Below are 10,399 nucleotides of genomic sequence, written 5' to 3' on the forward strand. Positions count from 1 at the left end.
ATTTCAGAGAAATAAGTTCCAAACAACAAAGCCAGTAGGTTTCACCCCAAGGGACGATGCAGAAAATTTCACACTGGCTTTCCAGCTTAAACACCTGTTTTGGGCATAGATTTCAGGCTGTAGGCTTAAAAACAATGGTTCTCCAGCTTTTTTTTTTCTTTCTGTTTACCTATTGCTCTTCCCCTCATCCCTACTTGCATGGGTCTTGAATTCCCTCTGCAGTTTGAGACCTGTGCTCCTGAAGAATGTGTTGAATGTAGAAAAGAGGAATTGCATAAATGGCAATGTCCTGAATGTGAAATGGACAATAGAATTTGCTGATGAGTAGGTGAGGCGTTTCAGATCTCTACCAAAGACCTAAATTAGGGACAGAAGCAACACATACAGACAGTTATTTCCTCTAGGGAGGTGAAAGGACTAGTGTAGTCTTCTAGGCATGACATGCAGTGCTCAGTAATACCTCCAGGCCATTCTCACTCTGCTCCCAGTTTATTCCTGTACAGGTCTTTTAAAAGCCAAATTAGTTCCCACACAGTACAGCTGGAGAAGGGTAGGAAGGAGTAATGTCAGCAGGGCACATGGGTCCAACACTGAAAGCTCAGCATTCTGAAGCAACATCTGCCTTCCCTCTCTGTTCTCTTGCATATGTTTGTGTGAGAGAGAAACTGAATACTTACTGTGTCTTAATTATACCCAGCCAGGTGACTTCTACTCTGCTTTGTGAGGCTGTTATATTAGTCAAGAAAAACTGTTATTTGGAACTTTTTCTATTGTTTGGCCTGCTTATTGTGTTAGACAATTATTGGCCTTGGGGTGACATCAGGACATTTTTTTAGCTTTTGCTCAGCCAGATCTATATATAACATGACCCTTAGCACCATCTGTCAGTTCCCATGGCCTGCTTGCACTGCTTTTCTGTTTGCCCTGTTTTTCCAAGGGAAAAACATGTGCATGTGTTCTTTTAGGTTCCCTCTACAGAGAGGTGTCAGCTGGAGATCTGAACTGAGATAGCTGGTGTGCCTTGACTGTATAGGAAACTTGGGCTCCTCACATGTGCCCCCAGGTGTAACTCCTGATAGCAGGCAGTGTGGATGTTTTTCCTTCTCTGTGGCAGTTATTTAAGGGAGTGGATCATTTTACCTTGTGTTGCCCTTGGTTTTGTAGAAAAGGACTCTCCTCCGACAATTGGAGTACCCACGCTATCCATAGTAGCCTCCACAGCAAGCTCTGTCGCCCTGATTCTGCTGTTAGTTGTGCTGTTTGTTTTGCTGCAGCCAAAGCTGAAGTCGTTCCATCATAGCAGGTAAGTGTAGCTGGGGTTTGGAGGGGCTCAGAGGCACCTGTTTCTTTGCAGCAGAAACTCATTAAGGTATTTGAGTCAGGCCTTCTTTATCGAGCAACTTACCCTCTTGGTTTTTTGTTCCTATTTTATTTACCTGAGTGACATCTCTGCCCCATACTGCTGGTCCAGCAGTAGTCTGAAATGCTGGTCTGCGATACTCACCTGCAGTACCCATTCTTATATTCCACCCAAGGGGTGGCTTCCTTGTGCATTTCCCTTGACTCTGAATGGAAAAGGTTATGATCCTTATTAGCCTGGCTATAGATCAGTCTGCTGCCTCTTCTGGCCTTGGATAGCTACTGAAGTATGTGTCTGGGTATATATATCTGCATCTCCCCCGGTCTATTTGAGGTCCTGTGGATGTGAATTCAGGCAGTACTGCTCATTAGATACACGTGCAAGCCTGCCATCCTTCCCTGCTGTGGGAGGAGAACCTTCTGGGTTTGTGGATAAGGGGAGGCATGCAGCCATAACACTGCTGACAGCTGAGGTCAGCAAAGCCACTGTGGATACTCCAGCAGTGGGGAAGTTTAGAGGTGGGGCCCTGGAGTCTGCCCTTTTCTGAAAAAGTCCAAATCACTGGAAAAGAAGAATGTACTCTCAGGCCTCTGCCTCATGAGGTTTGGTGATTCATGATGTGCTAGAGCTGTCTTCCCCACCCTGCCAGACATCATCTTGCCGGCAGCAGAGGCGGCAGAACAGACAGTGCTGGGCATTGTGGAATAAAGCAGTGTACCAAGCTGGAATCAACAGTGGTCAGAGCACTTTGCCAACAGCACAAGGCTCTGACTCATGATCTTTGTCAAATTCAGCTATGAAGGTAAGTGAGGGTGGAAGCATTGTAACCTTTTCAGCTCTTGCTGCTAAATCCATCGGGTGCTGTGAATTACAGCCCCTGCTTTTTTTTAATGTCAATTCACAGTAGGGCTGCAAGACTATACTTGCTTCACCTTGTTAAACCACCATTCATATTTGTCTGTTCTCCCCTCAATAAGTCAATGGTGAGAATTAGAGTTCTGCTGTGGGAGGTTACTGGAGTTCTTGTTAACATATGTATAATAATATAAATGCTCAACTCGATTTATTTTTTCTCCTCCCCCCTCTTTGTTTCTTTTTTTGAGGCGAGACCAAGGTGTGTCCGGAGATCAGGTATCTATCATGGTGGATGGTGTCCAAGTGGCCTTGCCGTCCTATGAAGAAGCAGTGTATGGCAGCACAGGCAACTGCATTCCACCCTCGGACTCCCGGGTGCAAATCGTGCTCTCGGAGGGAGCTGGACAGAATGGACCCGGAGAGATGCAGCAGCCGGACCAAGGGGCTCGCAATAGCTTTGAAAGAGAAGATGAAGCCCCTGGACGTTCTGGACTCTGTGAAGCCAGTAGCTCTCAGCGCTCTGAAACTGTTCTTGTGCATCAGGCTGCTACCTCTTCCTGGGTAGCTGGCATGGCTAGCAGTGGACCTGTACACAAAGAGGTCCAAGATTCAGAAAGCAGTGACATACAGAGCCTTTTATCACTCACTTCCTCTGAGGAATACACAGATGGTACGTGACTTGGGCAAGAAACACTAAATGAGAGTGCTTACTTTTAAGAGTAGGTTCTGCAGTTGAGTACCTAGGAATGACCCTATATGCATCTGCCACTGGAGCAGCTTTTGAAAAGAAGTGTCCCAGTCTCCATGGTATATTTCACAACTTAGACATATAAGCAGTATTTATTATCTTTCTTTGAAGAATTCGATGTTCTCAGACTGGGAGACCAGAGTAGTCTGAGAAAAACTGTCTACTGCTCACTCTTGTTTTAGCAAAGGTTTTGCAGAGAAATCCAGCCTCCAGCATCATAGTGCAAAAGCAGTAAAATAACTGTGTGGAAACCAAGTTGGTGGGAATGGGAGGACATACTTGGAATACAAACCCTTTGTGATGTTTAGGTTTCATTTTTAGACTGTTTTAGTAAGCAGCTTCCTGCGAGAGTGCATACAGTGCTACAGCCTTAGCAAGCAAGAAGATGTAAAAGGGATGTGCTTGTACTTATTGTACAGGCTGAGGGGCAAGTCTGTTAAACAGTCAGTACATCCTACTTTCCTCACTTCTATGCTGCCACGAAGGAGTGGCTTTGCAGTGCCAGAGCTGATGTGAAGGTGTAGCTTCTGCAGACACTGCTGTGTCTTAGGCAAGAAATGTAACTGGCTTGTAGATAGCTCAGGGCAGAACTTCCCTTTTCCATGGTGTCAAGTCCTATAGCCATAGTAATGCCATCTGGAACCCTGGCAGTAAAACCAGTTAAAGGGTATTTCTGCTTAAGGGCAGAAATAACAACATATTTTAAGATGGGCATTAAACTTCAAGTGCATAAGCAGCAGAAATCCCAACTGTGAAGCTTAACAGAAAATGTCTGCAGTGCAGAAACTAAAGGATGCCTCCTGTGTCACTATGTCATTTTTATCTCTGCTTGGAAACATGTATTGCTTCTAAGGCTTTTTGTGCAGTAGCAGATTGCCTCTTCCAGCAGACCACTGTAAAACTTGTGCTTGTGGCTCAGAGTTGAGGAAGCTGCAGCTACTGGAAGAGTTTGCATTTCCTCAAGTTAGATAAGGGCAGGTGCGATCCTTCTATTTCCAACCATCCTTGTCACAGTAAGAAACATATCTTTGGCATTTTAAGGACTGTAAGATTGATAAGGTCATGGGAAAGAGAGAAACTGTCATTCTTAAGGGAAGTTATTACCTCCCCTTAAGCAACATGATGAGGCTTTACTGGGGATATTGTATCTTGTTGTGGGAACCCCCAGTTCAAGAGATATGTGAAGAAACTGGGCAGGCTGTGTTGGAATCCTGCCAAGATAGCAAGGGGCTTGTGGGGAGTGACTGAGGGAACTGGGTTCATTTCATCTGGTGAAGAAGCAGCTGAGGGCCAAACCAACGATTAATTACGATTACTTAATGGAGAATTGGAAAGACTGTGGAGCTAAGCTCTTCTCAGGCAGATGATATAACATGGGGCAATGGCTACAAACTGTAACTTGACAGATTCACATTTGGTATTAAGAAAGTATTTTGTGCTAGTAGGGTAATGCAGGACCAGATGGACACCCAGTGTGGTGATGGAGTCTCTGTCCTTAGCGTTTGTCCAGGCTGGAGCTGGTGATAATCTCATTCACAGGGGCAGCTTGGAGCAGAGTCCTCCATAGTTCCCTTCTGCTGTGTTGTGATGACAGGGAGACCACTGCATTATCATGTTATGGATGTGGGAGCCTCTCTTGCTTTCAACAGTAGTTTTTCTGGTGTGTGTTGAAACTGCAAAAGTTTGACTTTTTTTTTTTTCTCTCTCTACCATTCAGATATTCCATTGTTAAAGGAAGCATGAGGTCTGCTGTGTTTGTCTAGCCTTCTCCATCTTGGATTTCTTCCTCCTCCCCTGCCCCTGCCTTTGGGACAGAAGCACTCCATGCGGTCTTCCCTGTCCTCGCGAGCTGTACCCTGGATACCTCCAAGAAGAGATGCCCTCAGCTGAAGATCCAAAGGATGTCGCCAGGTTGCCTCCTGGATGCACCAGTGGAGTTGGTGCAGCGCTGGCTTCCCCATTCCATCAGCATCAGGGGCTCAAGGAACAAGTACATTTGAGCTTTCCTCTCCTCTTCCCCAGCCAGATGTTTGACAGCAGTCTCTGAAGAGCTGCTCTTTTCTTGTGCCTTTCTCTTTCTCACACTGGCTTGTTGCAGCTTATCAGCCTTTCTAGCCCTTCTGCTGCCCAGAGAGCAGGGGCTAAACCCGCTTGCTCGCTGGGTGCAGACACAGTTTAAATATACATATATATGTTATATAGGCTCTTCTTCCAGCATCCTCTTTGTGATAGGGGAGGAGAAAATGCCTCACTGGGACTGAAGTGAGGCTTGGGAGGGATCCCAGTTAAGGGGCAGGTTGTCATGTCTAGAAGCGCCTCAGATGAGATGGGCTGTGTGTCAACTTAGCCGTGCAATAACAGTTCACTGAGAATTGCTAGAGTGCTGAAGGCTAAGAAGTCCAACATGTAGGAATACCCTCTGTCCCCATCTCTGCAGAAGTCCATTTCTGAAAATTACTTTTGTCTTCTCCTTCCTTCTCTACAGGTGTAGCACACTGGGAGTGGTTCAGGTCTTTGAAAATGTTAAGAGAAAAAAGATGCCTGTAGGTAGCAAATATCTAGTGCCATCGGTGCAATCCCAAATTCCCTTTGCAGCCACAGTAGGTACTTTGGTACTTGAGGTAGTAGTTGCCATCTCAGAGGCTAGTGTGTCTTCCTAGCTTCATACAGCAAGGGTCTGCTGTTTTATCCTGTAGGGCTCCAGTGGGCCCAGGGAAGGGCTCCTTCCTTGTGGCTACGGGCAAGCAGCATTTGTAAAGTCTCTCCTAAATATAGTGGCAGCCGGTTGGTGTGAGGGAGGGTTGGCTACATTAACAGTAGGGCTAGAGGACACCATAGCTTATTCCTGAACCTAAATTTTAAGGATTGTTTTCAAGTTCTAGTAGTAGGGAAAAGAAAATTCAAAAATATGTATACCTCTGCCACCCCCTCCCCACCCCCCTGGTTATCTGCAGCAGGTCGGAATATCCTGGTTGCTGTTAACAAGACTGTTTCTGCATGAAGCCACATTTGTCTGGGGTATGTGGTCTAATCACAAAAGCATTGTGGTGGTTGTAAGGTTCTTCACTGGGGAGGTCTGAACACTGTACCATGAGATTGGTTTCAGCAAGAAGAGTTGGCTTCTTAGATGCATGTACCTTGTCATAATTGTCTTGAAGTAACCAGGGAAGTGTTTGCCCTGTGAGAAGCTCCTAAATTTTTGAGTTGAAGGAGCAAAATGTCATGGCCTTACACATCGTGTGGTAATATACAGGTAAATAGGGATGCTGTCTTTGCTGCTTTGATTTTGGTTTACAGTCTTTACCATCCTCATTGTTGTTGCTACAAGAACAAACCATTACAGCACTTGACAAAAGTGACAGAACATCTTTACCTATAAAGTCACTGTGCTTAGCTCCAGTTCCTGGAAATGGGGATTGGCCATAGTAGGTATCTGCTGTTCTTCCCAAATAGCTTTTATATCCCAGACACATGGGACAGTGTGTGCCTGTGGATGGAAGAATCCTTTTTCCCTAGCCTTGTTGCAGAGGGATGTTAATTTAAAAATACAGTGTTTTAAACTTTTTTCCCTGTTGCTCATGTTACCTTGCATTAACACAAGGATTTGATAAATCCCATTTGGGTGGTTTAGGTATTTTTTGTTCAGTTTGGATGGTGAAAATCCCATGTCATTTTACAGTGGGCTGTGGTGTCTCAACTTCAAGCACTGTAGAGGTCAAATGTTGTTTACACATCTGCTATTGGAATTTTAGAAAATAAGCATGGGAATGATTGTATTTAGTTTTTTTACTCCTATGTTGAAAATGGTCTAAGTTTGAGCAAATTCTCATTCGTTGATTTATCAGGGCAGATGGAGGGATTGAGCGAGAATAGTGGTAAGGAAGTGTGGAGGAAAGACTATGTGACTTCTTTCCTGCTGCCTAACCAGCTCAGTGCAGGAGTTTCTTTATGCATTTAAGGTCCTGTCTGCTCAAACTCACCCTCAGCAATTCTAGGTATAGAAGTTGGAAATGTGCTACCTTCCTGCAAGAGGCAGTGCTTTAACCCAGTGTTAGCACTAGGTTGGTGGGAGAAGGTGGAAGCTGATCCCAAGGCCTGGCCTTGATCTGGACGAGCATTTGCACTGTCAGCAGGAAACACATATTATGTGGCCCTGCCTCCTCTCTGCTGTTGTAAAGGAAGCAGCTCCCAGCTTGGGAGAGAAAATTCAGTTTGGGTGGGGAAGAAAAGGAAGCAAGCTGCACAAGGAGGGAGGGTTTCAATTTTGTTTCATTTATAAAAATTGTTGGAAATGGCTTTTCTAAGGAGCGGGGGAAATGCGAAGGTGGAGGGAAATATGCAAGTGTAGCTCTTGTGATCAGGCATAAACAGACAGCTTCTGTTGGCTTGCTGAGGGTAAACTAGCAGCTCCCAGGCCAGTCTCTGCTGTGCTGCCTGCTAACACCATCTGATGATTCCAGCTTCTGCAGAAGAGCTCTGTCCCCTGCAGCAACACTTGTGGGAACAGGCCCCATGGACCTGTGCAAGCCAGAACATGGAAAACAGTTTGGGGGCATAACCTTGCTGTTGTCCACATCCTCAGCTTCATATAAAATGAGGTAAAACAGCTGGGGAGGAATCAGAGAGATGTCTGACAGTTTTTTCAAGGCCATAGGAGAGCAAGGCCTCGCTTTACTGATTATCAAGTGATCATTACTTATTCATGTTTGTTTAATTCTGCAGAAGCTGAAGGATTGGGAAGTGTTTTGGGCAGAGATGTAGGAAAACCCACATTGCACAGTCCTGTCTTTACTTTTGGGAGCAAGGGCTGAAACTTAAAGATCCCTCAGCTGTGAACTCCTCTCTGTATCAGGAGTGTTCATTATCTCTGAGCAAAGAATGTGTTCTCTTCGTATTTTGCCAAAGGTAGATGCGGCCTAGATCTCAGTGTGGTGGATGGGGAGCACAGGGGCTCAGCCTTGCAAGATGTGACACAGTAAATTTTTTCTTTTTTTTTCTTGATGGGGCCACAGTCTCTGCACCCTTTCTTCCCCCACCCACATCTGACAAAACATTTCAAAGGGAGGCATTTTTACTTACTTAACACTCCCAACATAATCATCTCATGCTCTGTCATATATGCTGGATCCTGTGATATTCAAGAACATTGAAACGATTTAATTTTATTTGGAAAAATAAAAATAGCACTTATTTTAAAGGTTTCTGTTGGTTTTGGAGTCTGATAGGTTGGGGAAAAAAGGGCATTTCAGAAATTCAGGATATTACGTGCAATAGAAAAATGTTCTTGCTCCCTTTCAGTTGCATAGTTTTTGGAAAAATAAATGCAACCTACTGCAGTGCTTACAGCCCAAGTGTTGCAGAACTGGACCAGCCTGAGAGAGCCAGAAAGTGAAGCTGGCAGAGATCCATGGGGAAGTGGGACAGTCTCCTGTCAGGATCTATATCATGAAGCTCACCTGAAAGGATGAGACAGCTAGAATTGTCAGAGCCTCCTGTCACCTTGAAGGGTGTCAGCAGCACTGGTTGAGAGAGTGGGGCGTTTGTTGTTTTAAATAGCTTGCATCTCCCCACCATTAACTGCAGAAGAGGTAAAAATGAAGTCAGGAGGAGAGATGTGCTGCAGCATGCGAGCCTGTGGAGTTGCTGCCGAGTTAAAACTTCAGGAGTTTGAGAGGGAGAAGAGCTTAATGCATTTTTATCCTTAACCACCAGGGAAGTTGCTGTGTAGCAGAATCCTTACTCAGCAAGCAGGCTGCTTTTCACCCCTTGGACATCTCCCTGGTGGTTTCTCCTTGGCCTTTCAGCTCCAGCGTGGTGAATAGTGTAATGCATCTGCAGCCTTTATTTGGCCTTTCAGTGTGTGGAGAACTCAGGTGTGTTAGGAAGAACTGGTCCACATGTTTTGGGAGGAAACATCCTAAGGTGCTCCCAGAGGTGGGTGACTGGGGTCAATACTGAGGAGTGGGGCTAAGAGAGCAACAGGCTCTGCCACTGGAAATAATCTGGTATGGTTAGGTCATTTGCAGCACAGAAAAAGGAATGTAAGGAGTCTAAGGAAGAGCTGTACTGAAAACAGAGGTATGCTGCAGGCTAATGAGCTAATGCAATCACAACCAGGTTTTAAGGAAGCTTGTGCTTTGTTAGATGATTTAGCATACACCAGCACGCTTGCTGCATAAGAAAACTGTTTGGACACACTGAGATGTCCTTGCTGAACTTTTTAGAACGTATTTGCAAACGTGGTTTTACTGTTCTGATAGCAGTTTTAAAAAAAACCTGCCTTATTACTCTATCCAGATAACTATTTAAATAAATTTCACTTTGGTTTTTTGTATATAAAGGCAATAAATCCCATTCATTTTGCACATCCTGCCTCACCCCATCCTCACCCTTCAGCCCTTACCAGGGAACGGCAGATTGAATTTGCTCTTTGTGAAAACCTTTGTTTGCAGAAGGACTTCACTAGAAAACATTTATTCTCTATGATATGCTATGAAAGTGCAAAGAGGTTTCCTAGAGCAGGCTTCATTTTTAAGATGTATTTTTATACAGGAAATAAGCCTTTTTCCAGTCCTACCACACCAGGACAGAGCATGCCACTTCCCACACTTCAGGGACCTGTGATCAGCACTGCTTCCAAACTCGACCCTCTGCAGATGATGTTCAGATCTATGTACCCACCAGAACGTGTTCTACTGATGCTCTGCATATTCTTTCAATAAGCTGTGCTTTTGCTTCTGTCCTCAAGTGAGCAAGAACAGAGGCAACTGAGTTGTGCTGGAAAATGTTTTAGTTCAGATTCTCAAATTTGCTTTCTTCCAAAAGAAAACAAAGTGAAGTTGTCTGTGAAGCAGATGTCCTGTGACGCGGTGGGTAGACTGCTGGTAGTTGCTGATGCAAGTGCAAGGGGAGCTTGATTGCCTTTGTGCATTAATCCTTTCTTCTCTCCTGTATGTGTTTTCTTTTTATCTGAATTGCACCACTATGGAATTATTTGCAGAATGGTACTCCATATATATGTGGGACTTCAAACCATAATTGATGCTGTGCAGGATGTCACTCAATTGATTTTATTTTGCTTTATTTTATATGTATTTTCTGGTATCCTGTACATTGCAGTGGGTGTGAAGATAGTATTTTAATATTTGTACAAAGTTTAATTTAATTGTTCTATGTATATAACTGCATTTCTAAATTAAAAAAATTCTTTTGAAGTGAAGCTATAATTTCTTGTGGAGTTTTTTTTTAGCTGTTTAAGCCTTGTGGACTGGAAATCTAGCAGACCATTAATTATATTATATTATATTACATTATATAAATATATTATATTATATTAATTATATATTATAGCAGTGCAATGCCTTCCATGGGAAGATCAGGATGAAGGTAAAGCTAGGGATGCTCAAAGAGCTTGGGGAAGGGAGGTACAGAGTGGG

The 10,399-nt window shown here is 44.2% G+C and overlaps 1 protein-coding gene across 4 annotated transcripts in view; it reads left to right on the forward strand.

Moving 5' to 3' along the window:
- SUSD6 (sushi domain containing 6) overlaps positions 1–10,182 on the forward strand; it is an 88,289-nt gene extending 78,107 nt beyond the window's left edge. For all 4 annotated transcript variants that reach the window (XM_051791460.1, XM_051791463.1, XM_051791461.1 and 1 more), the window contains 3 exons: positions 1,165–1,303; positions 2,464–2,885; positions 4,681–10,182. In XM_051791460.1, coding sequence (XP_051647420.1) covers positions 1,165–1,303; positions 2,464–2,885; positions 4,681–4,706 — 587 coding nt within the window. In that variant the 3' untranslated portion in view covers positions 4,707–10,182. The remainder of the gene's footprint in view (positions 1–1,164; positions 1,304–2,463; positions 2,886–4,680) is intronic.
- The last annotated feature ends 217 nt before the right edge of the window (positions 10,183–10,399 follow it).

This window comes from Manacus candei, unplaced genomic scaffold (genome assembly GCF_025592945.1).
Source record: "Manacus candei isolate 608988 ecotype Guabito, Panama unplaced genomic scaffold, ASM2559294v1 h1tg000033l, whole genome shotgun sequence".
In the NCBI taxonomy this organism is placed as follows: domain Eukaryota; kingdom Metazoa; phylum Chordata; class Aves; order Passeriformes; family Pipridae; genus Manacus; species Manacus candei.